This window comes from Pieris napi, chromosome 13, assembly GCF_905475465.1.
Source record: "Pieris napi chromosome 13, ilPieNapi1.2, whole genome shotgun sequence".
NCBI classification, from domain to species: domain Eukaryota; kingdom Metazoa; phylum Arthropoda; class Insecta; order Lepidoptera; family Pieridae; genus Pieris; species Pieris napi.
This window is the reverse complement of record NC_062246.1, coordinates 6,219,068-6,245,668: the sequence shown is the minus strand read 5'-3', so window position 1 is coordinate 6,245,668 and position 26,601 is coordinate 6,219,068. Positions and strand designations below refer to the sequence as shown.

Here is a 26,601-nt window from a genome sequence, read left to right as displayed (position 1 = left end):
CTTGATCAGTTTTGTCCAAAGAGTATTCTGTATACTCTCTTATATCATTAAAGGCTCCACTTTCATAATTTGACAGATCGTTAGGATACAATTCATTCATTAACTTCACGGATTTTTCCCGAAGTAAGATATCATACAGACCTCCTCTAGATTCGTTATCGAACACCAGTATATTGATTGATTTTACATATACCATCATAAACATTGTTGAATGCAGTGACTTCATATCCCGCTACTTCATGAACTTGCAAGTGGCCTTGATATGTATTATTAACTAGAAGTACATTATCTCCAACTATGTAATGATTTTGTTGTGGTCCTCGGAATTCATTATTAACCATTACTATTTTCTTTCCAGTTATGTTATAAGCATAATTATAACTGGGAAAATGATTGTTTTTCAAAATAATTACCGACGCTTTTATGATGCAAGGGTTGTCCGCGGCCTCAATGATGAGATTACTTAGTTGAATGGTATCTTCCGCCAATGAATATTTATGCAAGTCAGAGCAGTTGAGATATCGAAAGATTTGAGGTTGAGGCAGCTTCGGTGCATTTTCGTTGTTAACTGATTGATTACCCACTGAATAAATGGAAAAAAATTCAAATATTAGTTATATTTCTTAATAAAACGATAAAAAAAATTTTATTTTTGATTACTAATACAACGAACAGAAATAAAATGCAATTTGCTGAATATGAGGCCAATTTGTTGGAAAAATATATGATAAATTCAAAATAAGTTAATTAAGTATAAGAAAAAAAATTAAGAAAGAAGTTCATTGCACGCCTCATAAGCGAAGCGAATGAAATAGTGCTCTACTCTCGCCTTACAAAAATCAAGTAAGAACTAAAATTGTCTCTACTTATTTTCTATCGCATTTATAGAACAATATTTACAGATTAATGTCATAGAAAAACACTAGTTTCAACACTTATGATATTTTTAAAAGATATTTTTCTAATTCAATGTAGTTTAATTATAATTAGCAATAAATAAACTAGAATCCACTTATCGTTTGTATATTTATATCTATATAAGTAAGGTTCGCTTACAACACATGCGCAGTACATTTCTTTTCTTGGTAGACAATGGCGCGAAAGACTTAAAAGCATTTGTATTTTATTTCACTATAACTACTTTAAAAAAAAAGTAATTTACCTTTATCCAGCTGTGTCGGTTTATTCTGCAGTGTCGATTCATCTTCTACCGCTCGAAGCGCTAAAACAATAGCACGATATTAAAATGAGTCTTATTGTTGACTTTCAGAGAAACAATAAAGAAGAATATAATATTTTTGATTACTAATGCAAGAAAAAATTAAAATTTGCACGGCATTCATATTTTACTATCGACATATTTATATGTTCGCAGAGTGAATTCACAGTAGCGATGTTGTGTATATTATGTGTTTAATATTATTTATGTACCTACTTTATTATATTTTATTTAATGTTTCACGACATTATCGTATTGGCATAGTCTGTAAGGATAATGTATGTATTTCTATAATAAATAAATAAATTTTGAATTATAACAACAGAAAATTTCACTTATTAATGAAATAATTTTGTTTTATGTGTCGGATTCATAAACCTGTCAATAGAAATTTGATAAATTTTTGTTGACATTCTTTCGTAAAATATATTTATATTGTTGAATTGATACTTGATAAACTAATAATATTTTGTATAAATATTGTTATAGCGGTCTTATTTATTCCGAAAATGAGATTATTACGAAATAAAATTATTTATAGCTTAGATTTTTTGGTACTCTGAAAAACTTTTTATATATAACTCCAAACATTGAATTTTTGAATTTCAATAATTTAAGAATTGTTAAATTGAATATTTTTTTATGGTTTGCTTATTTTACAAATTGGAAAATTTCATATTTTCCAATTTTAGAGTTTAGAAACGGCCAAATTTATTGATGGCCATAAATCCCTAAACTTAGAAACTGACACAAATTAATGTCCAAGATTGTATAATCTTTCATAATGAGTTATATTACTGTATTTTAAAGACAAAATACAGACAGAATATATTTCTGTTAACAAATGCAACAAGAGGAAAAAATCAAAACAAAAGTTTCGAAATATTTTTAAAGACAATTATTACTTACACGATGAGTGTAAGGAACACAACAATAACTACTGTTTTCCCGAACATCTTCCCGATGCTTCTAAAACTGGAAAGCGCTCCCCGCCCTAGTGGATCGGCTTTTATATAATTTATTATTAGTATATACGTACGTCACTTCATCGTGAACGGTAAACAATTCCTAATTATGTTCAATGTTCAACTCAAATGTTCAATTAAAATTGATAATGACTTAACATTTGACCTAGAATTGCGTGTGGTTAATCACTGATGGGCTTAGCCCAAAAAATATTTTGCGCGATTCCAGTCATAGATAAGTTAAAAGGTATTAATCTATAAATAGAAATAGACATGTATGGTTGTGATATGAGTATATAGAGCATATAGAAATTTTGCTAAATGTGTAATAAAATTAAGTATTTAATGTATAATAAAAGAAAAGATTTAATATTCAACTTTCCTTATTATCATTTTTTCAAATATTATTTATGTTACAAAACATTCATAACAATTAATACATTCAGTCTCAAAAGTGTTAGAAAATATCTCCTAATTACTCCGTAACAAGTCTACTTAATTAGAAAAACAAATAGTGACCGCATCATTTTATTTCGAGTAATTTACAAGGATATTTCTTAAAATAAATACACTCAAATTAATAATATACCTTATTTCTAAGACTTAACTCATAAAATTTAGTGTGCGTGGTTACGAAATATCTCACTTTTTATGAAATTTATAAAATCTATCTACTAGGACTTTTAAAAAAAATTGAAGTACCTACACAATGACGCACACCAAGTACGTTCCAAAATTGTTTCTTTTAATTTTTAAATTTACAACAAAAAAAAATTTATTTTCCGAAAATCATATACAACCATATCGGTTACTTGGATTTTTTATTTTTTTATTTTATATCTTTTTGAAAAGAAATATTTTTTGTTCTAAAAAGTCTTATGAACCACGTTGTATTCGGATTTCAGAATTTTTTGTAATTATAATAAAAATTTACAATTTAATTTAATATATTTCCGGTGGCAAACTATCCCCTTTAAGCTATAGTTCATGTAAAATTTATTCTTGCGCCGCCTGGCGTGTGTAATTGCAAGCTGTCAAATATCTTTTTTTCACTGTAGTTTCCCATCATTTAATTAGTAAGTTTTTAGTTTAATTAGTTAGCCTTTAATTAGTTTTTAATTAGCCTAAAATTCCTTATAGGCATTGTTAAAAACAGAATGCAAACAAAAATTCAGGATAGTTTTTTCCTCATTAGTAATATAATAATCTAAATGTAGAGTTAATTGGTTAACGTGATTATGGAGCGCAATGCTACAAAATTAATGTCCAGCTAAATAAAAGATTTCACATTCAGTACCTAACTATAGTCAGGACTAGGACCTTTATCCTGATAGCCTAACTTTTTAAAAATGGGCGCGAAATTCACTAAAAAAATTCCTTTGCCAAAAACTGCGAACAATGTATTAAAGAATCTAACCTGGGTCACGTACTGGAACAAGAACACCATCAAATAGTGGAAGAAAGTTTTCCCTACTCCTGTATTGAAGTTTAAAAACTCGTCAAAATGTAGATACTGGAACATAACTATCTTTGACCGCAATCGGGTGATCCTGCCAACGGAAGTGACTTCATTAATTGATTCCAAAGCCAAAAGGGCGTATGTCTCAAGTTATACGCCCTTTTGGTGTTAATAAGTAAAAAAATTTTTTTCTGCAGATCTTTACGTTTCGAGCGATCCTAGAAAGAATGGCAAAAAAAAATTTTTTATACGCCCTTTTGGCATAAAACCCTATCTAACTGCTGTAATACGCTCTTTTGGCATTAGGCACGCGATGTGCTCTAGTAAGTTGCCTAAATAAATCGCTATTAATCTCCTACCTAATTTAATCATAGGGCTGTAAGTTAACAGTCGAACTTTATACATACTGTTCATACCTACCGAAAGTAATTATTTGGCGCGCGCCAATCAGAATCCATCTTTGGATTTTTTATGCTCATTTATACAACAGCTGTCGATGAGGTGATATAAATTAATATATGGCTGTCTGGCAGCCATGAACTATTATTAACTATCCGGTTGTCAAGATTCCGTTCCGATTATAGCTTTGGAACAGCTGAATTTTTTTTGGACATCAATAAACTATAAAAACTTGACTATAAATAGTTTTATATTTGCAAATTATTTCTAGAATAATTAATGCGGAGCACGTGTTAGATACATGTAATATTTTTTCATGGATGGTTTTAATACATATTTCAATTACGCTTATCATTTTAAACAAGGAAAATAACATGTTATTGCTATAATGCGTTGTTTCTAAATATAACGCCCCTATTGTTCTTACATTACATTTAATTATTTTCCGTCAAATTAAATACGATGTATTAGATATTTTAGTATCCTGTATTCCTTGATTATCTGTTCACAATTTTAATTCAAAGTTTGAAAAGTTATAGAACATGATGCATATTCGTAGATAATTCTGCACTAATATCTCCATAGTGAGAAATATATTCAATAGTTGGAATTCACTCTTAATAGAACACCACAATAATTGCCAAGTCAATTTATTAGCTTATGTTTCAGGGGGTGTACAGTCGTACACATAGAGTACTATAGTAGGGATGTGAAAAAATAATCGATTATAAAAAAAAACGATTTTAATCGATTTTTTTAAAAGTAAAAATCGATTTTTTTACCCGATTTTTATATTTGAAATAATCGATTAATAATCGATTATTTTTATAATTTAAAATCAATCATAATCGATTATTTTTATAATTTAAAATCAAACATAGTCAATTTTTCATCTGCCACCTCCCGACATTATGTCTGATCTTTTATAACCCTCGAAGTATTAGGGATATTCGATATACAACGATGTTTACAATGCGATACATTGAATCCGATTCTTTGAAGATGAATTGATATACTCCATGGCTCCATGCATTGATGTTTTTTTGTAAAACATCGAAAGGATGATAAAACCAGTTAATTTTACAAAAACTCAAGTTTGAATGGAACACTATAATTTAAAAGTAAAATAAATTTATTCAGCAGCACAAGACTACATACAATTAAAAAGACAACAAAAATACTGCAATGTGCTACTGAAAAGGCATACACTCAGCATTTATCAAATTTCACCTAAAATCTATCAAAACGAGAATAAGTTAATTTTGATTATTCTTAAACGTTAATTTGTGTTTTTAATTTCTATTGTTTATTTTTAATTAAAAAAACATAAAATATTTAGGGTGTTTATTTTGAAATTAATTCAAAAATTAGGAACAAATCGATTAAAAAAAAAATCATTCAATTCATCATCAATTAATTTTCAGATCGCGTACATCCCTGTCTATAAGGTTCTAGTGTTTTTTTCTTAAAACGACAAAACTTAAAAGTCATGCCTCGTATCACTCTCATCAAATTTAAATTGAAAGCTATATTTTAGAATATCAGTATTAATCTGAGAACATTAGCAGATAATTTTTTAAATGGCATACTAGAAAAATATTTTTTGTGTGAGAACCGTCAAACCATAGACATAGATAGAGACACCCAATACTTGCTAAGGGTCTGTTTCACAATGTACGGATAAGTTCCGAATTATCTATTTATTACTTATTTGTAGGATAAACACTATTGTTGCGTTTCACGACTGTCAGATAGCGCTATTTGTCACATAAAGTCCAACATAAGTTATGAGTAAGGTGAATGTCAAATAGCACAATTTATCTTCCAAATAGTTTATGTGTTGCATAGCTATTTTGAAAAACAAATAGTGAGCGCATCATTTTATTTCGAGTAATTTACAAGGATATTTCTTAAAATAAATACACTCAAAGTAATAATATACCTTATTTCTTACTTAACACATAAAATTTAGTAATATTTAATTTTCGAAAATCATATACAACCATATCGATTACTTGCATTTTTTAATTTTTAATTTTATATCTTTTTGTAAAGAAATAAAAAAATTTTTTCTTAAAAGTCTTATGAACGTGGACTTGGCGTGATTTTTTTACAGTGAAACTGTTTTTGTTCGGATTTCAGTATTTTTTGTAATTATAATAAAAATTGACAATTTTAATTTAATATATTTCCGGTGGCAAACTATCCCCTTTAAGCTATATTTGCTTGTATCTTCCGACCATTTAGCCATCTTTAAAATAAAAAATTGCAGACGACCTAATCTTATTTTCGGAAAACCCGAAAACCCTAAAGGAAATGTTGCAACAGTTAGCGGAAGAAAGTAAGAAGGCAGGCCTGTCAATGAACTTATCGAAAACAAAAGTAATGTCTAACTCCTCACAAACAGAGTCCATAACAGTAAATGATGAAGAAATAGAGTATGTAAAGGAGTATGTGTATTTGGGACAGTTAATATCTACTGAGGAATGTATGCAAAAAGAAATAGAAAGAAGAATAACTAATACTTGGAAGAGATATTGGTCACTCAGTGAAGTCATGAAGAACCAGGATATGTCTATGAGGAACAAGAGGAGAATATACAATATGTGTATCTTACCATGCTTACTATATGGGTGCCAAACATGGGCATTGACAGAAGAACAAGCAAGGAAAATAAAAGTTTGTCAGAATGGAATGGAGAGAAGCACAATAGGAATTAAAAGAAAAGACCGAGTTAAACTAAAATGTATCAAAAACAAAACAAAATTTAAGAATGCATACACAACATACAAGTGCTTAAAGTGGAGGTGGGCTGGACATATGATAAGAGAGAAGAAGGAGAAATGGACGAGAATAATAACAGAATGGCAACCACGAGATAGTAAAAGAAACAGAGGCAGACAGACTAGAAGATGGGAGGACGACATCAAAAAAGTGGCGGGCCCAATATGGACGCGCATAGCGAAAAATAGAACAGAGTGGAAATCTTTAGAGGAGGCCTATGTCGAAAGACAAGCTGAAATGTAGAAACGACCGTTTACCGATACCGGATTTATGAAAAGAAAAGAAACTGTTAAAAGTTATAAACGTATTTGTAAGAAAAATTACTGTAAAAATAAGTTCAGCAATAAAGGCTATTTTATTTTTATTTATTTTATTTTAAAATAAAAAAACACGCACGCGTTTCACGGTATTTATGCACTCTCCTAAAGATTTGACTAAATTACGTGTTTACACACAACGAGGGAAGATCTCGGGGGGTGCGCGGGCGCGGGAGGGGTATCACTTGAAACAAAAATAAAAAGCGATTCTATTTTGATTCAACTTGAAAGTCAAGTAGAACCGTACTAAAGCAAGTAGCGTTTACTAAAGCAAGCACTCTCCTAAACACTAAGATAATGTAAATCGGCCATTATACTTGACGCTGGCTAATGCACAAACCGTGCCAGAGCCATAAAAAAAAAAAGTTTAGTCTGATTATTCTCATCAAAATCCATCAACTAACAACTTCATAATATATTAATATCCGTTACTAGTATTAATCGTTGCAATTTAAAGGTCGGGCAACTCAAGATGAGGTGGGATAAGTCGGCCTCATTTGCTCCACAGTATGTACATCTGTTATTATTTATAATTTTAAAACGAAATAAATGGCTTAGAGTATGACAGTGGCCAAACCTCAAACGATTAATAATGGTTATAAATTTACGTTCATTGGCTCCTTTGTATTTATCATACCAAGGTTTACTTGGAAGTTCTTTTTGGATCTCTGCATACCAACTACCTTTATGCTGTGAGGATAATTTCCAATAGCTTTCCCATAACTTGTGACTTCTTTGTTTTAAGTCGAAAAGAAAATCCGTAAAAGGTACTCTGCATGTAATACTATGATCCTCATCATAATTAGAATTGACGATACCATCTACAATATTATTTCCCTTGATACCCCTATGAGAGGGCACCCATTTAAATGTTACTGGAGTATCCAAAGATATCAATGCTTCTCTAATTTTATACAATAAATAATTTCTATAATGAGTATGACATTTGTCTAAAGCCATTAATTAACACACTTTTTGAATCTGAAATTATTAGGAACTCCACATAGTTATCATTATTTTGTAAACTTTGTAAGTACAATACAACTTGATAGATAGCATAAGCTTCAGCTGTAAATATGCTGCAAGTATTACTTAACATAAAACATTTTGAGGTTTTAGCCTGAGGATCATAGTAACCCGATTTCACTGCAGATGAAGATTTAGACCCATCAGTGTAGACTTTGTAACTATTATCTACTACACTGGACATATCTATATTTAATTTACACATAAGAGCTTTATATTTACAGAGATATACAGACCATAGTTCAGATTTGTACATATTATCAGATAAATCAGTCATAAAGCTCATAATTCCCAATAATTCAGGGATCTGGTTATTGAGAACATTAGTCGCTGTTATACTTGAAGGCAAATCTGGTGTATTAGTGATAGTTATAGAATAAGAATTCAATTAACATTCTGAGAAGTTATAACTATCAGGCAAAATTTTTCAGCAATTAATACTCGCCGAATACATAGTGGTTCTACACATGACTCAACCTCCATAGAATTGATAGGAGATTAGAATTGTTACTCCTGCAATGCGTACCGCATTGCAGGAGTAACAATTCTAAGAGCAATATTTTGGATAACATCAAGCTTTTTAATAATATAGGACTAATATTCATATATCCCAGACAACTATAATCAAAATGACTACATACTAAGCTTTTATATAATAAACAAAGAATTTTTGGATCAGAACCCCAAAAAGTTCCTGCTAAGGACCGCAAAATATTGATACCTTTCAAAGCTCTCCTACAAATATTGTCAATGTGTTGGGTAAATTTTAATTTAGTGGCAAAAATTACACCAAGAAACATTTTTTTGCTATTTTGAGGGATTAATTTATTGTTATACTTAACATTTACATTATTTATTTAGTATCAATACCATAAGCTAAAACTGAACTTTTACTACTATTTATATTTAATTTAAGTATCTCAGTATAATAGGAGTTAAGTTGACATAAAGCTGAATTAACTTTTGCTTGAGTAACCTGTAAATTACTGCCTACACTATATTATATTAAGATGTCATCAGCAAATTGTAATATTTTCACAGATTCAGTCACATATCTATTATATATTTGTGAAGTATAAAGGTTATACAGGATTAGAGATAAAGAAGACCCTTGCATCAACCCTTTGAATGCTAATTTTGGACCATGAAAAACATTATTGTATTTAATATATAAAAAACTACCATAATACGTATGGAAAATCCATTTTAAAAGCTTTCCTGGGAAGCCCAAAGAATATAGCACCCTAATTAATTGGTGAAGATCTACATTATCATATGCCCCCTGAACATCAAGGAAAACACAAATTGCAGTAGAACCTGATAACAAACACTTCTTCATATCAGTCAGGTAAGCTATAAAACTTTCTGCTGCACTTTTGTGAATCCAAACTGACAAGAAGGAATAAGTTTCTGGTTTTCAACAAAATAGTCCAGTCTAATCTTAATCATTTGCTCAAACAATTTCCCTACACAACATGTAAGAGAAATAGGTCTGTACGAATTAAAATGATCATTGGGTTTGTCAGGTTTTAACACTGGTATGACACATTGCAACCTCCAGGATTCTGGAATCAATTGCTGAGACCAAAGCGAATTTAAAATATTAAGTATAATATGTTTTACAGAAACATGTAGATTTTGAAGCATAATATAAGGAATATCGTCAAGACCAGGGGTTGTATTCTTTTTGAAGACAAAGCCATGTCAAGTTCTTCAAAACAAAAAGAGTTAAGTAGAAACTTGCTCCACTGACTTCCATCATTAAATTCGAATAAACCAGAATTATTATCGTTGTTATTACTAGGCTGCCCTAACTTCTCTAAAAAACTTGCTATCCACTCATCATTTATGGACACATTTCTATTAATGTTAATTCTCTTAAGTCTTCTAATAAAATTCCACACTCGGGATACTGGAGTGAATCTATTAAAAGACGATCAAAGACTTTTCCAACTGTCTCTCTTAGCCATTTTTATAATATTTTTTTCCTCGAATCTATTTTCTTATCTATACTTATATATAAAAATGAAACCCGTTTTCCGTTGTCACTACATAACATGAAAACGAGGTACGAGGATGGTTCTTACGGAGAGAAAAATTAAAAAAATTATTGAGTGAAAAAGTCTAAAACAACACTTCTATATTCCCATACATAATATTCGTAATAATATTTAAAGGCAATTTGAACTTTAATACCATATCATAAAGTTCAAGTGTTAGTGGAGGGGTTCTGGGAAGGTAAATTTTTATTTTTTGACATAATGTATTTGTTGTATTATCAACTTTCTTTTTTTTTATCTTACTAGCTAGACCGATTGTCCGGTGTCCCGATTCCCGAATAGCAGAATAAGTATTTAAAAAAAATAAAGAATCGACTGTTAGGCGGTACGATGTTCGCCAGGCCAGCTAGTATTCTATATAATTGTCCATTGTCATATTACGTCTATAATTAGCTAACGCTTCTCTTGATTTGGTTACAGCCTCGGCACAAGTATCATTCCAGCAAGGAGCTGGAGGAGCAGACTTTTTACTAGAAGATTTATGCTTTAACAATGGAACACAGTTTTCTTTTAAACTAAGTAGTAATTTAGAAAATTCATCATATTGAACTAAAGTATCAATTGTTGAAGGAGAAAATTTATCAAATATATCTTTGGATTTGTCATTGTACATATTCCAGTTTGTTTTATTATATAAATACTTATGTATCTTCTTAGACTGTTGAACTGTATATTTTTGAGTTGAGGTAATGATGTTAACAAAAGTAGGTAAATAGCTCCCTAAAGAGTCATCACCGACATACCACTCACAAAGTGGTGCAATATCAGGGCTAACACAAGTAACATCAATGGATGATGCATTATTACCAGGTCTAGAAATAATAGTAGGGTCACCAGAATTTAAAATACATAAATCAGCATCATCAAATAATTCACGACCTCTTGAATTGGTAGTATCACAACCAAAAGCTATATTGTGAGCATTAAAATCACCAGAAACAAGACAAGGCTTGGGTAATTGCAAAATAATCTTTCTCAAATTAATCAAACTAATTGAGCTATTATTTGGCGATAGTTGAACGTGACAACGTCATAAAAAAATATTGATGGGATGGTTGCATTCGTAACAAAAAAATTAATTTAATTTGTTTGATAGGTATTTTGTATGGATATAGAGGAGGTAAATGGAAATGGTATAAAGCTATTATTATATTGTATGGATTGTATATGCACAAAGTATATATATTATATTGAGAGATATAGTTAGAAATGTATTTATTTACATGACTCATTGACTTTCAGAGAACATTCGGTAAATTTTGGAAAAGAAGGGGACAGATTTAGAAATTTAATAGAAAAACATAAACACATATTATTTAATAAAAAGACAGACAGTACTAACAATTTGCAAAAAAAGAGGGCATGGAGTGCGATTCATGCAGAATTTAATGCCCTTTCAGTTAATAAATATGAAAAATAAATTTTTGAGTTGCGTTTTCAACATCTAAATGAGAAGAGGAAGAACGATGAAATCATTTTTAAACTACAAGAAAAAGAATTACTTACTATTAATTATACTAAAGGGATGTAAGATTGTATGAAACTGCCAATTCTAATCTAAAATGTATGAAAAGTGGTATTTACCTTAACACTAAAAAAAATAAACTTACTATAACTTGTTTATGATCAGAATTACTTGAAACTTAGTATAAATGCTCTTCAAAATAATTAAGAGCTAGTTCAGACATGGCGGAATCCGTGCGGATGCAAATCGCGCGGTTAGACCGCGCGGATCTTATTTACATTAGCGCCTATAAATTCGTTCATACCTGTCCGCGCGGATTGACAAACCGCGCGGCTACCGCCACTCAACCGCTAGAAAATGAATTCGCGCGGTTGCCGCTCGGATCTATTTACTTGACGTACCTAGAGCGCGTTCAGTTGCTCTGCGGAAGCCGCGCGTATCGGACGGTGACAATGGATCGCTTCGACACCGAGCTATTCATCGATGAGGTGGAAAAGAGACCTGCTTTGTGGGACATCCAATGTGCAGAATATTCCAATAAAATTATTAGAAACGGAGCTTGGCAGGAGCTGGTGGATATTTTTGGAGAAAATGAGGATTCTTTGGAAAAAAAGGTTCTTTTTGGTCAGTATGTATTTAATTTTACATTTATCAGGGTAGTTTACATATTTTGTAATTGACAGTCCACCCCAAATAACTAAACTATATAAAAATGTTGTTATTGTGATTGGAGGTAAGTATCGGGCGCGGGAAAAATCTCACGATTCTCACGCACGCAAACACCACGCCTCGCTACTCGCCTCTAGTACTCGCCTCCAGTGAGGTCAACTTCGTTCTATCCGGGTGTCCCTTGACACCTCTCAAGTTTTTATATTTTTGTGTCTTGCCATTCTACACGACCCTCATTTACAAAGTAATTAGCATATTTGTCTCTAATATTTAATGATGACGGTGTACCCCTTCCTGCATGTAATGTATTAAGATTACTCATTGGCCCAGTATATAAAGTATCTTCAAACTGTATACCATCTCTAGTTCTAACAAAATTGTGTAGCACACAACAGGCCTTTATTATGTCTTCGGCAAAGTCTATATTAACGTTTATAGGCCTATGAAAAATGCGCCACTTGTTTGCCAGAATTCCAAAAGTGCATTCAATATAACGTCGAGCTCTTGATAACCTGTAATTAAATATATTTTTTTCGTATGATAGCCCTCTACCTGCATAGGGTCGCATTACAGTTTCGGATAAACCAAACGCTTCATCGCCAACTATGACGTATGGCAATGGCGTAGGATCTGTGTTAGATATTGGTTTAGGTTTTGGTATGTGTAATGACTTTTCTATTAATCTTTTATAAAATACCGAATTTTTAAAAATTGCAGAATCACTACTTTTTCCATATGATCCAATATCTATGAAAGAAAAACAATAGTTACTATCACAAAGTGCCAACAGCACTATGGAAAAAAAAGTTTTGTAATTATAATACAAAGATCCAGAATCATTGGGTTTTGTAATCCTTATATGCTTGCCATCTATGGCGCCAATGCAATTGGGGAAATTTGCATATTTTTCAAAATCTGTAGCTATTTTCTTCCATATATCTTCGCTGGGTTCAGGCATGACATTTTTTGCGACTTTTTCCCACAGAGCTTCACATACTTCACGGACAATTCCTGTAATTGTAGATTTGCCAAGACGAAAGTTGTAATGCAGTTCTCCAAAGGAACAACCAGTACCCAGATATCTGAAACAATATAATCTTGATCTGTATCGTTTTGTTAACAAAGTTGCAAACTTTTCATTTATTAATTATAAGTCGCGGGCACCAGCTAGTTTAAAATAATGAGTGTCAATTATTTTATTTTAAATTTTTCAAATTTTTGAGTGTCTTCAAATATTTGACCGCTCCTGTATTTATAAGTCTACAATTTTGTTAAAAATACTGATTTCTGTTCCAGGTGTAACTTTACAAAAAAAGTGGAAGAATATACGGGATGCTTATAATAAGGAATTCAAGAAAGGCAAATCAATTCCTTCTGGTTCTGGTGCATGTAAAGGTTCAAAATACATGTATTTTGACCGGCTTTCTTTTCTTCAGAAGACAGTAGAAAACAAAGAAACGACATCAAACATACATGAAGCCAAAAATGAAGGAATTCAAAACATTGACCAAAACCAAGATAATTTTGTTAATGCACGTGAAATACAACCAGTACCCAATAAAAGGAAGAAGACTAAAATTACTTCAGAAGAGCGATTGGCTGACATATTAGAAAATAGCATTGAATCAAGGGATAAAATACAGAGACAATTACAAGAAAGTATGTCAAAGCAAGATGATGATGATAAGCTTTTTTGTATGTCATTGTATAAAGAGTTAAAAAAAGTTCCAGAAAATAAGCGTTTGGCTACTAAAATTGAATTACTCCAGGTAATACAGAAATGGCAGAAATTACCAGCGCCTATTCATATCACGAGCCAGCAGAACACGCCTAATGAAGTATTTTGGCAAAACCAACAATATTCAAACCCACAAGGATATTTTACAGGATATTCTACAATCGTACCAGGAGAGTCTCCATCGCCTTTATCATGCAATAGCACTGACGACTCACAGTCTTCTATAGTACAAAACATATATTCTGATGTATAAAATAAATATCTTACCTTAATGTAATCACGAGTTTTTCTTCTGGGGCCACGCTTGACCTCATATGGGTATCATTAGATGCAATTTGTTCACTGATCATTTCTAATAATTCATCAAATGAATTTATCGACATTCTCAAATAATTAAAGAATTTTGGTTCAAAACTTCTTAATTTTGGATATAAAGTCAGAAACTGACCATGGGTGAGCCGATCACGTAATATTGGATGCACCCAATACTGCCGTTTCTTCTTTCTTTCTTTTTTACGGAGCAACAAGTACACACATATTGCTTCTTCGACTTCCATGATTGGACTAGAACGCTGTCACTCTATGCGGATTACGGCACTCCGCATTTACATCCGCGTCTGTCTGAACACTTGCGTTTAGAACCGCGCGATTTGCATCCGCACGGATTCCGCCATGTCTGAACTAGCTCTAAACAGTTGTGTGTATCAATGTAATAAAATTAGTGTAAAAAATTATAAAAACTGTAAAGAAATAGATTTTTAAGATGAATTAATTCTTATGTGCATAGGCAGGCATAACTATGTAATGTTGTAATTCGGTAATAAAAAGGCATATTATTTTTATCAAACTTTTTATTTCTCCACCAAAAGCATGCAATAGCAATATATTATACAGTATATAATATGTTAATCCTGCACCATATTTCACATCCATACCATAAAATAGTTATAATCTGAAAATAAGACAGCTTTAAAATTATAATTTGAGATTTGTTTTCGTTGAAGTTAAAAATAATCTTAATATTAACCTACCTTGCAAAATAATAATAATTAAACTATGTATCTCTGATATTAGAATAAAATTAAATTTAGAGAAAACTAGTTTTCTGTTTGTTGTCAATGAAGTTAACTTTTGGTCTAAATTAATAAAATCTGTAGGCTGTAAGTAATTCAGTTAGTAAAGGCATATTATTTTTGTCAAATATTTCTTTACCAAAAGCATGCAATAAGCAATATAAACAGTATAGAATATGTTAGTCCTTAACAATACCACCCATACACCCATGCCATAAAAAAGTTATAATCTGAAATATAAGACATCTTTAATATTAAATTTGCTATTTATTTTTTTGAAGTCAAAAATAATCGTAATATTAACATACCTTGCAAAATAATTATTAATCAAACCATCTCTAATATTAAATTCAGAGGAAACAGTGTTTAAGAAGTACGAACTACGAAGTTACCTGTTACAAACCAAAATTTGACAATTGTCAATTACGAAATACGATTTTTTTTTTTTTTTTACTTGGGGAAATGCATTGCGCATACCCCACCGCGGTGCGACTGCTTAGTGCGGGAAGGTTATGTGGGACTCGCGAATGTGCATACCCACTAAAACCCCAAGGCGCCACCAACAATCGCCTTAGGCGGGATGCGGTAACAGCAGAGCCTTATCCGCTTCCCGACATGCGATGCGGCGGTTGTGTCCGCCTCTCCCCGCCCATTGTTGATTTGTGAAGATACTTGACACAGCAAGTATCCTTCACAGATCGGGCCATACGCTTTTAGGAATAGCTAGGGGAGATCGGGTCCAGTGCTTGCAGGGATGGATCACCATCCCTTCTTTTGAACGCATGGACCCCTGCTTCCCCGCTTGGGCACTCTTTAGGTGGCGAGGATTTGACGGGCCTGCGGTTTCTTTCGCCGCCGCGGACGGGTTCCGGGACAAAGCTCCCTGGTTCTTCCCGCTTCTTCTTTGACTTTCATGACCGACTCGCAGAAATTATAGAAGATTTTCCACGAGCCGTCATTTCCTGCGCTCAATATGGCTTTCACTACGTTTGGCAGTATTGCGTCCTCGCCCTGGAGGGCATCTAACAAAGGTCTCCTTTCCGCTTCCCATGCTGGGCAGTCCCTAAGTGTATGCAGGGCGTCGTCCCGGCTGTCTCCGACACAGTGGTGACAGGTTGGTGACTCCTCACACCCTACTACTTTGTGCAGATAGCTACCAAAACATCCGTGTCCGGACAGCATCTGCACAAGTCGATAGCTGAGGTGACCCCAGCGCCTCTTTACCCAAAGTTGAAGCAAAGGTCTGAGGGCTTCGGTAGTATATTTACCGGCACTCGCATCCGCCAGCTCTCTTTCCCACTCTACTAACAATTCCTGGTCTTCTAAGGCTCGCCACGCGTTTAATTGTTCCAGTGTGGGGTTATCCCCTTTTTCCCGAGCTTCGGCCCTCCTCCAATATACTTCGCTAAAAGCAGCCGCATCGAGATGCCATGGCGCGGTATCGGCTATAACACACACTGCGTCATAAGACACAGTGCGGTACGCCCTCGCAACCCTGGCAGCGACCACTCGCTGCGACTGCCTGAGTATTGTGCGATTGTACCCGGTCAGTTTGTCGGCCCATATGGGACACCCGTACAGTGCTTTTGCCCGGATCGCATTTGCGTATAAGAGGCGACACCCCCCACTCGGCCCGCCGAGGTTTGGCATTATGCGCGAGAGCATGTTTGCGGTGGCGGTGAGCTTAGGGGCAAGTGCCACGAAGTGTGGTCTGAAAGTCCACCGTGGGTCAAGAATCAGCCCAAGGTATTTGAGCGTAGTACCGACCCGGATAGCTACTCCGCCGACGATGATGTCTACGTCTTGAGGTGGAGCTTTTCTGTGGCCGTAGAAGCATATAGCTTCTGATTTCTGAAGGGCGACAACAAGGCCGAGCTTCTTGATTTCAGAAACCACCCGAGCTACTCCAGCTGTCGCTCGGAGGCGCGCTTCCTTAAAATCTTCTCCAATAGCGACCACGAGGGTGTCGTCTGCATAGCATATAGTTGACACTCCAGGGACTAGTTTCGCTCGCAGCACCCTATCGTAACCTATGTTCCAAAGAAGGGGGCCAAGAACCGAGCCTTGTGGGACGCCGCACTTGATGAGGTGACTCCCTATGCCATTTTGTTTCGGGAAGATAACACGGCGGCCGTTGAGGTACGATGCTACACATTTTCTTATATAGACCGGTAAGCCGTGGTGGCGTAGGCCGTCCGCGATACAGTCCCATGGCAAGGAATTGAAAGCGTTCGCGATGTCTAACGATACCGCGAAAACCACTCTGCCCCGTGACACCTGCTCCTCGCAGACGCTTCGCAGGCGCGCAATTGCGTCGATCGTTGACCTATGTTTCCGGAAGCAGAATTGAGCCTCATGTATGTTTGGTCCTATAGTTTCCAAATGATTGTAAATCCGACCGGCAATAATACGCTCGAAGAGCTTACCGGCTTCATCTAGGAGAACTATAGGTCGATACGCTGATGGTGACTCTGTAGGTTTTCCACCTTTTTTTAGAAGAACTAGCAACCCAGTCTTCCATGTCGACGGAAAGAGGCCATTTCTAAGACATTTCGTGAGTAGGCCTCGAAAGCGCATGTCAAGACCAGCGTCGAGGGCCAGAGCTAACACTCGTCCGTGCATGCCATCGGGACCAGGTGCAGTTTTTTTAGTGGCCATGCGTGTTATTGCTGTCTTCAGCTCCGAAGGAGATACTTCAGACACTGTGACACTGTGTTCCGTGGTCGTCTCATGTGGGGAGCTCAGGGCGTCGCGTTCAGGAAAAAGTTCCGCAACCACTGTGCTGAGCAGTTCCGGCTCCATGTTTTTCGTGAGTGGCGGGGCCCACGAGCGCAGCTTGTTTGTGACAATCTGATACGGGCGTCCCCAGGGATCCCGCTCCAGGGTGTCAAGCAGTTCTTGCCATGCTTTCTTTTTTGCTTCGGCGATACCTATTCGCAGCGCCAGTTTTGCATCTCGGTATACGCTATATGCTTGTTTTTCCTCTTCTATGCGAATTGGTCGCCTTCTGCGAGTCCTGGTGTAGCCTCGACGAGCTGCTACACAAGCAATCCGCAACTGGGCGAGTTCTGCCGACCACCAGAATACACTGGTCCGGTGAGCTCCAGGGCGTCTTCTTTGCATTGCAGCATCCGCGATGCAAGTCATTGCGCCACGAAACCACTCTGCCTCTTCCTCTGGATCTACGGAGGCTGGGATCGGGCACCAGGCCTGCACAATCGTAGCCAATTCCGCCTGTTCCTTGTTAAGACTCCCAAGTGCCCATTTTGGGCCCAGTTCTGACGGGTCCGAGCTAGGATTGGCCGACGGAGAGACAGTGCGGAAGCGGATATACCGGTGGTCCGAAAGCGTCTCAACCCCCGTCAGGACCTCCCAGTCCTGAACACGGCACGAAAGATGGGGGCTCGTGAACGTCACATCCACGATAGATTCTCCGTTTGTTCGAACACACGTAGCTTCAGAGCCCCTGTTAGCCACTACCAAACAATGCGCTACTGCCCAGTCCACCAACGCTTTTCCTCGTGGGCTGGACACCTGTGAACCCCAGGCCACAGACTTTGCATTCAGATCCCCAGCGATGACTAAATGTCTCGGATGGCTCCATTGCACCAGGCTTCCCAGTTCGTTTAGGAAGGCCTCAAATTCAGCCAGCGAGCGATTGGGGGAGAAGTAGGTACTCGCGATACACATTTTGCTACCCAACTTTGCTGCCACATAGCCGTGGCCTTTTCGAACTGGGCCAATGCAGGGCGAGCCATCTGCCGGTGTAACGATAATTGCGGCCAGACCGTCGAGGTCGCCAACCCAGTTCGTTTTTTCGGGTATTGTGTAGGGCTCGGAAATTATACCAATGTTGATATTCCACTGCGCCAGACTCTGGTACAGTAGGTCTTGTGCAGCAGCGCAGTGGTTTAGGTTGCTCTGAAGAAACCGTAGGGCCATGTTAATTTGCTGCGGTTTCTATAATCTCCATACGCGCATTGTTGCGCGGAGACTTTGCGGGCGTCTTTTTTTTAGGTGACGAGCGGCGCCTGGGTACCCTCACACTGGGAGCTGTGCAGCTGTTGCCACCTAGCCTGTGATCCGCTTTCCTACCGGCCTCGTCGCAGAGTAGGCACTTGGGTTTTTCACTGCAGGAGGCTGCCCTGTGACCGGCTTGACCGCAGCGAAAACACAGTTGGCTACGATCAGTATCGGACATGCAGCGGCTAGCTACGTGCCCGATTTGTAAGCAGCGAAAACACCGTAGCTCTCTTGGCTTTGCAACACTAATATTTGCCGCAACCCATCCGACAAAGAAACGCCCCGCTAAGAGTTTTTTGGCGGCCGTTACGGGGCAGTTAGCCCACGCTGCGCCAAGACCCGATCTATCTTGTCGTATTCGGCTGATCCTTATTTGATCAGCCGGGCACTCTCCCTTCGCCGCAATCGCCTCGCGCAATTCATCCGCTGTAATAGAGTCGTCCAGGGGGTCTAGCCAAGATGGCTTAACAGTAGTGTATGTAGAAAGTCGAAAACTAAATTTGTATGAAAATGACAGCTCGTGTCGACAGTCGGTAGCCTAGGCCCTAAAGGCGTCAGTCGGGATACAATAAGCGACGCCATGACAGTGCTACGAAAAGACACACATTAACGCTTACGCTATTCGGTAGCCAACGGCCAATTAATGTTTCGGCAGTGTAGAAAAAACGGCGTTTCTCCGCCATGTTTTAGCGTGATCTCAAAAGCTGCTGTTTGCAATATTTAAGTACAACTATTGCCATCTTTAATGGCTACCGTTTTAAAAACATGTCATATTTTGGACGTTTTAACGAAATGGTTTTAATTTGTTATCTGTCTTTTTTTTACGTAATAAATATATAAAATCGTGTAATTATAATAATTTAAACTAGAGTTAAAAAATTTAAGTTAAGAGTTTTAGTTTTTCTATGTGAATCAATGCGAGGATAACATAATAGACACAGATAAATATGAAAATATCAAGAAAATCAGCAAATTAGTAGAGGTAAATCCTAGTTATATTGGATATCTCTAATTATTTATATTGCATGTAAGTTCATGAAATTGTTCTTTAATTTGAAAAATACATATACCATTTAATATTGCATATATTATGTAATCACAAAGTAAAATTCTTGTACATTTTATTTGTATATTTCAGATGATAAAGCAGTCACTAATGAACATAATTAGAAGTTCTAAATATATTAATCAAATAAAGTGGATTTATAGGCACTTCATGAACTTTGGAAATATAAAATCTAGTGAGCAATTCTAAGGAATGGTAAGCAGATATTTTCTTTAATTATTTACTAAGTTTATATACTAGAGAAGTTATTATAATATTGTTAATGAATGAGAAGTTTGAATTCAAGTCCTTTGGGAGTTACTGACATTGTTTGGTTATTAAGAACTTTAATTGACAATAAGCAGCAGTGACAAATTAAGTATATTTTTAAGTTTAGAATTAAGTAAAGAGTTTTAATACTAAAGTTACCTATTGAACAAACCTTGGGCCGATCTTACAGTTTAGTTTGTCAGTTTTCTATTTGGTCAAAGTACTAACTAAAATATTTTCTTTTCAGAATAAGAGAAGCTATGGAGTATGAAATAATGGTTGGTTAAGTAACATTACCTCAAGAACAGGAAACAGTAACTGAAACTATGTTCTTCTACATTTAATCTTAATAAGTTCAGCAGTTTGAATGTTAATGAGACATTATTATTTAAACAAATTGCATTTGTAGATTTTGGGAAGAATTATATCTTTACAATAACTATTATTATTTACATTTGATGTGTTAAGGAAACAATCACTATTTTTTTAATCACCCAGGATGTATTCATAGTAACTGTAGGAATCATAGTAATTTTATGAAATCATCACAACATTTAACGTTAGGTTTTATGAATTGAACATTTTTTTGTATATAACAGCACACAAACAAGATATTGACATTGCTGCAAACTAACACTTACATTTATTAGTTAATTATCTACATATATAAATATGAATACATCTACATTAGGTAGTAATGCATTTAATTTGATGCACCTGTGTGTGTTCAGTAGTAATGTCTGTATTGTTTAATAAGTTGTTACATATGCTTATTTTTCTATGTAGACTGCATTAAGGAAGATATTTGGTGCCTTATTTTAATAAAAAATAACCATAACTGAAACATTTTTATTTTGCTACCTGTTTGTTTAATATTCCTAACTATTAGTAGGTATGGGTCATTCATATATGCATTATCTGTATATTCTTGTAAAATAAACTAATATTGTGAACCACTAATGGCTTTTCCTACTAAAGAAGACAGGTAAATTACCAAAAATAAAACTGACAAATACATAACATACAATGTTTATTCATTTCTTACTTAAACAGATTTTGCATTTACATATTCACTAGTAGCAAATCACTGATATAACCAAAAGTTAATTGACATGAATATTAACTTAAAATAAGCATCAAACTTAAATTTATATCTAAGATGTTGGAGCATCAATATGGAGTCAAAGGTTGATTAAGGGTTATAATTTAAGACTAAGTTTCTATTTTATAATTTTAATTAATCCCTCTTTTTTTTTAAAATATATTATAAACAATCAACGACTCTAACTTAAACTGAAATTGTTTGATGGACATAAACAGAGATAATTCCAACTAGTAGCAAATCACTAATAAAATCTACACTTATATAAAAATCTGCTTTCAAATTGACATTAAAAATGTTCAAGCACAAACACCAAACCTAATTAAAGCTTAAATCAAACTCTAATTTCAGTGTTCACACTAGTCTACGTTTCTATTGTTTTTAAATTCCTTGGACTTTATCAACTTCTAGACAACCTTATTTTCACTCTTTATTTATCAATCCACAGTAGGTACTATTTCTATTGTTTCTTCTAAGCGGTAACAAAATATGTTGCTTCTTCATTTTGCAGATTAGTTGTGAGGTCAAAACTCAAATCCTAAAAATATCAAAGTACTACTAATTATTATTATATATCGCGATTATGCAATTTCAAAATATTGTATTTATTTGTAGCCTTAAATTTCTGAGAAAACATGAAACAAAACATAATAAATTTAAACATGCAATTAAAATTCATATATTCACTTTGCACCTTCCGTAAATTCCACTTAAATCGAAAATTGTTCCAACCTTGCTGACATTCTAATGTCCCTTTTGCAGCTTCCAATTGCAAATTTACAATAATATTGTAAAGTTTTAACTTCTATTTGTTTATAAAAGTGACATTAGGAATACATATTTTAATCCAGAGACAATAGGAATACATTTAATCCAGAGGCAATATGACGGAATAAGGTGCTACGAACAGCAGCTCGCATCTACGCTGTCGACTTTGCGGTAGTGTATCGACATGCCTCTTGGCTACGAACGAAGCGTTTTCGACAGTACAATTACGCAAAAGCGGTAGTGTATGTAGAATACTTTTCGACACCAATATGGCTAGACCCCCAGGCCAGAGATGCGGACATCGGCGCATCGGACGGGCCGTGTAATCTTGATTCCCGCTGTCACTCAGTACTGTTTTGAGTCGGTTGGCTAAGGTATCGGCTTTTTCCCCACTGCCGGCTCCGGGGTTGCCGACTTTGGAGCTCTCACATTTTTTTGCGTCGCCGTTGCCGCCTTTTGCCTTTTTTTAGTAACCATCGTCCAATTTTCTTCATTGGTGGTGGTCAGCGAGGGCCAGGAGTGTGGCAATACAATGGCACTAGCGGGAGAGGAGACAGGTGTATTTCTTTCAAACATTTCCATTCTCGGCGCGTTTGCCAAACGGTTTTGCTCATTCTTTCCAACGGCAAGCGTCTGCACGGTTGCCTTTCCCCGTTTTGTTTTCGAAGCTGCAGCTGACATCGGTGATTTGGAAGGTGGTTTCGCCTTACCTTTTTTGCTCTTTTTACTCACAGTCGGAAGGGGAAGGGCTGGCGTCTCCAAGTTGGGCCTTGACCCGTGATCCTTAAATTGAGCATTGATATGCTCACCTATCTGTCGGAGGAACCGAGCCTCCAGTTCGTCTACATTGACAGCTGGGTGGTCCTTCGGAGCTTGCAAGATCGACCTCAGCTCGCGCATCTCGCCTTGTAGTAAATTAAGTTGTGCACGGAGGCGTTCATTTTCTAGCTGCAGAGCTCGAGTTTCATCCGACAGCGTTTGCACGGCCAGATTATCAGCATCCGTTCTGATTGCTACAACTGCCTTTTTTAGAGCGGCTACAAAGGTACCTTTTAGGTTCATAGAACACCTGGCCACTTTTTCTACGGCAGCCAGGTTTTCTTCGATGCGTCTTCTGGCGTTTCCAACCGTACCTGTCTCAGTGGGTTTCTCGTTAAGAGCCGCGAGTTCCGCCTCGGCTTCACTTTCTCTCTCTACTCTCCGGGCTCTTTGGTATCCCGCTTTCGTGCGTTCGTGCGAAAGAATAGGGGTGTCGCTGCAGCTACTCTCCTCGTCATCCTGTCTCGTTCTCTTTCGGGGTCGCCAGAAGCGCGACTTCTCCCCTGGGGTGCAAGGAGCCTCACCTAGTCCTCGAGGACTCTGTTGATTGTGTGTCGAGCTTATGCTTAACATGGAGCTTGTTGAGTCTGAGCTCATATTGTCAGCCATCGCGAAGGTCCAGGTTGCACTTCGCACCGGTGATGGACATGAAGTGCGCTGGACGATCTCATTGCTTTCCCTTATTGCGATCTCTCCTTGTGTAGAAGGTGTTGCAAAAGCGCCTGAGCACTCATCCAACCGCCCGCTACGATCCGTAAGCTTGTTCATTATTTCCGTATTATTGCCAGGTCGTGAGTTTTTGGGATCTATCGCATGGTCGTGGTCCGCCCCCAGAATAGGATGCGGACCGGATGCCATGACCACTTGGTCATGGGAGGGATTTGACCCTCCTGGGGTAGTACTTTTCCGTTACTTTCCATGCTTTGAGGTGCTTTTAATTTTAAGGAGGGGTAGCTCCCCTCTTTGGTGCCCTAGTGACCGGGTTTAAACCCCCCGGTCATGCATCCCATCGCCGGGAACCAAAACTTGGGATTCAGGTGACCTGTATACGGACAAAGTATACATAGAGATACACGTTGTAGTAATAATAAAAGCGCGGGTACGGCAGACCAATGTAGGCCGTGGAAGGGTCAGCCGCGCATAGGACGCACAGTATGAATAATCGTTTGTCCTCCACCTTGGCTTCGCATGCAACGAAGCAGCACAAGAACATTATACAGACGGACGTAAAACACCACTCTCCGCCAGCCCATTCAAGGGAGGAGGAAACACAGATACAAATAACACCAATACAAGTACACACCGTTGCCGGATAAAGGGAAGCGGGAAATACAAATAACGAGCACGCACACAACGCTCCACAAACCAGCCTGTTGAGGAGTAGGGAGCACATTGAGACACGAACAAGACAAAACACAAAGCGCCGAAAACGCCCGGACAGCTAAAGCGCCCTCTACCCGGCCGCATCTCGCGTGGTTCTTCTAATGAGAACCTGTCGGGAGCGGCTAATAACGTCGTGGTGGTCCCATTTGCTTTCAAGCAGCACATTCAGGCGTACGCCCCGTGCCGCCGGTACTGAGCCCTCCCGCCACGACAAGGCTGGACCCCGCGGAACTACATAGTTCCGCGGTGGGAGGGACGAAATACGAATGGTTCAAGCACTGGTTAACGTAAGCGTAACTTTTTAACAAACCTAAGCGGTCATAGATGGTGAATCAACACTTTTTTGTCTAACGTTCGTTAGCGCCATCTTTAAAGATTACGTGTCCGTCAAAATTTGTTGATGCAACCCACCCTAAGTTGGCAACACTGAGGTGACTGAGGCGGGACTCGGGAGGCCTGTGGGCTGAGCGTCAGACGTCAGTCTTCAATAAACGTTTTGCGAAAGTACACGTATCTTTAATTTGTCAGTGGCGAACGTGGAAAAATTCACATAAATGTAAATATTAATAAAACAGTGTTGAGAAAAATTATAATGATTGGACAAATTAGTACATTCGACGTTAAAAACGGCAATTGGTCGGCGTATATTGAACGGGTTGAGATGTATTTTATGGCGAATAAAATAGAAGATGGCGTCAAATTACCCACGCTTATAGCGGTAAGGGGGGAAGAAAGCTACGACTTGCTATCTACGTTGGCCAGTCCGAAGAAACCTTCGAGTCTAACTTTCAAAGAATTTGTGAGTTTAATGGAAACGCATTTGCAGCCAAAACCTTCAATATTAGCGGAGCGTTACAGATTTCGCCAAAGCAGGCAGCAAGAAACCGAATCGATTGCCGACTACGTGACAGGCTTAAAAAAATTATCACGGTTTTGTGATTTTTCAACAACACTAGAAGATAATATTAGAAACCAATTCGTGTGCGGGCTAAAAGTGAATCTACAAGACAGAGGCTGTTTGCCGAGTAGAATCTTTGCTATAATAAAGCCGTGTCGCTCGCGATTAACTTTGAGGGGGCGGAACGTGATGCGGGCTTTGTGGATCGTTCACTCATTGTTGGGCAAGTAAATAAAATGCAAATACGTGACTGTAAAGCATGTGGGGACACAAATCATCGCTGGGAAGATTGTGTCTACAAAAATTTTGTGTGCAGCCTCTGCAAAACGACAGGCCATCTCCGTCGTATGTATACGGGACGAGAGAAGACTGGAGCACGCGGTGAGAGCGTGATGAACAGCTACGGGTACAGTGGCAGGTCGCGCGGGTGGCGCGGGCGATGGCGCGGGAAGCTTGGCGGGTGATCACGTGGCGCCGGGCACGGGACCGGACAAGGAGCCCCCGCCGATAACTACTGGCTGCAGGGAGCCGCCGCGCCGGATGAGAGGCAGGACCGGTGGCCAAAGCGGCGCCGGCGAGCGAGATGCGCCAGCAAGAGGAAGATGAAGACTACACGGATGAGGAGCCAATCTATCAGATGTCCTTAGCTAAGTACAAACCGGTGTGTATTTCCTTACTAGTGAGCGATACATTGCTAAATATGGAAATAGATACTGGGTCCGCTTTATCCTGTATCAGTAAAAGTACATTTTTAAAATACTTTAACAAATTGAAGTTAAAGTCATGCAGGTTAAAATTAAAGTTTTTTGACGGGTATACCATTGAACCATTAGGATATTTAGAAATCAGTGTAAAATATGGCAATGTATGTAAAGATTTGGACCTTTATGCTATCGACAACGTCTGTACCAATTTATTAGGACGAAGTCGGTGTTTGACGGGACCCTGGGCAGGTACACTGGTGGTACGGTGGGGCTGAAGGTGCGTGAGGACGGAGAGCCTATATTTTTGCAGAGCGAGGCCATTGCCTTTCTCTATGCGAGCGCGTGTGGATGCAGAAATAGATGCCATGCTTCAGGCCGGCGTCGTGGAACCGGTGGACGACGTCATTGCTTCCAA

The 26,601-nt window shown here is 37.1% G+C and overlaps 3 protein-coding genes and 4 long non-coding RNA genes across 12 annotated transcripts in view; 3 read left to right on the top strand and 4 right to left on the bottom strand.

Moving 5' to 3' along the window:
- LOC125055342 overlaps positions 1–26,601 on the bottom strand; it is a gene marked incomplete at its 5' end in the record, with an annotated part of 55,552 nt that overhangs the window by 18,500 nt on the left and 10,451 nt on the right. Inside the window, 2 exons of the mRNA XM_047657778.1 lie at positions 173–583; positions 1,163–1,222. Of these exons, the coding sequence (XP_047513734.1) occupies positions 173–583; positions 1,163–1,222 (471 nt within the window). The remainder of the gene's footprint in view (positions 1–172; positions 584–1,162; positions 1,223–26,601) is intronic.
- LOC125055345 lies at positions 7,491–10,843 on the top strand. Of its 3 annotated transcripts, none has more exons than XR_007117855.1 (3): positions 7,491–7,650; positions 9,211–9,517; positions 10,650–10,843. It is a non-coding gene; the product is annotated as an uncharacterized LOC125055345 (long non-coding RNA). The 3 variants fall into 3 exon arrangements; XR_007117856.1 differs by having other exon boundaries at positions 7,491–7,654; XR_007117854.1 differs by lacking the exon at positions 7,491–7,650 and having other exon boundaries at positions 8,698–9,517.
- On the top strand, positions 11,901–14,378 carry LOC125055328. The gene is made up of 2 exons (XM_047657751.1): positions 11,901–12,318; positions 13,660–14,378. Exons 1-2 carry the CDS (start codon positions 11,916–11,918, stop codon positions 14,352–14,354), a joined length of 1,098 nt encoding a protein of 365 aa, XP_047513707.1. The 5' UTR covers positions 11,901–11,915; the 3' UTR covers positions 14,355–14,378.
- Positions 12,553–14,791, bottom strand: LOC125055327 (protein ALP1-like). The gene is made up of 2 exons (XM_047657750.1): positions 14,369–14,791; positions 12,553–13,445 (listed from the first exon to the last, which is right to left on the bottom strand). Exons 1-2 carry the CDS (start codon positions 14,656–14,658, stop codon positions 12,563–12,565), a joined length of 1,173 nt encoding a protein of 390 aa, XP_047513706.1. The 5' UTR covers positions 14,659–14,791; the 3' UTR covers positions 12,553–12,562.
- LOC125055353 lies at positions 14,944–15,619 on the bottom strand. Of its 2 annotated transcripts, none has more exons than XR_007117867.1 (2): positions 15,483–15,619; positions 14,944–15,053 (listed from the first exon to the last, which is right to left on the bottom strand). It is a non-coding gene; the product is annotated as an uncharacterized LOC125055353 (long non-coding RNA). The 2 variants fall into 2 exon arrangements; XR_007117866.1 differs by lacking the exon at positions 15,483–15,619 and adding an exon at positions 15,133–15,476.
- Positions 20,133–20,894, top strand: LOC125055351. Of its 2 annotated transcripts, none has more exons than XR_007117863.1 (3): positions 20,133–20,179; positions 20,336–20,458; positions 20,760–20,894. It is a non-coding gene; the product is annotated as an uncharacterized LOC125055351 (long non-coding RNA). The 2 variants fall into 2 exon arrangements; XR_007117864.1 differs by having other exon boundaries at positions 20,157–20,224.
- LOC125055347 lies at positions 22,076–22,487 on the bottom strand. Of its 2 annotated transcripts, none has more exons than XR_007117860.1 (2): positions 22,302–22,487; positions 22,076–22,152 (listed from the first exon to the last, which is right to left on the bottom strand). It is a non-coding gene; the product is annotated as an uncharacterized LOC125055347 (long non-coding RNA). The 2 variants fall into 2 exon arrangements; XR_007117859.1 differs by having other exon boundaries at positions 22,309–22,487.

What these genes read in the sequence shown, in the direction of transcription:
- LOC125055328 (XM_047657751.1), top strand. Translation starts at nt 11,916, where the DNA reads ATGGCGGAATCCGTGCGGATGCAAATCGCGCGGTTAGACCGCGCGGAT. An exon ending in GGAAAAAAAGGTTCTTTTTG is followed by an intron (nt 12,319 to 13,659) that starts GTCAGTATGTAT and finishes TTTCTGTTCCAG; the next exon opens with GTGTAACTTTACAAAAAAAG.
- LOC125055327 (XM_047657750.1), bottom strand. Translation starts at nt 14,658, where the DNA reads ATGGAAGTCGAAGAAGCAATATGTGTGTACTTGTTGCTCCGTAAAAAA. An exon ending in AAACTCGTGATTACATTAAG is followed by an intron (nt 13,446 to 14,368) that starts GTAAGATATTTA and finishes ATATTGTTTCAG; the next exon opens with ATATCTGGGTACTGGTTGTT.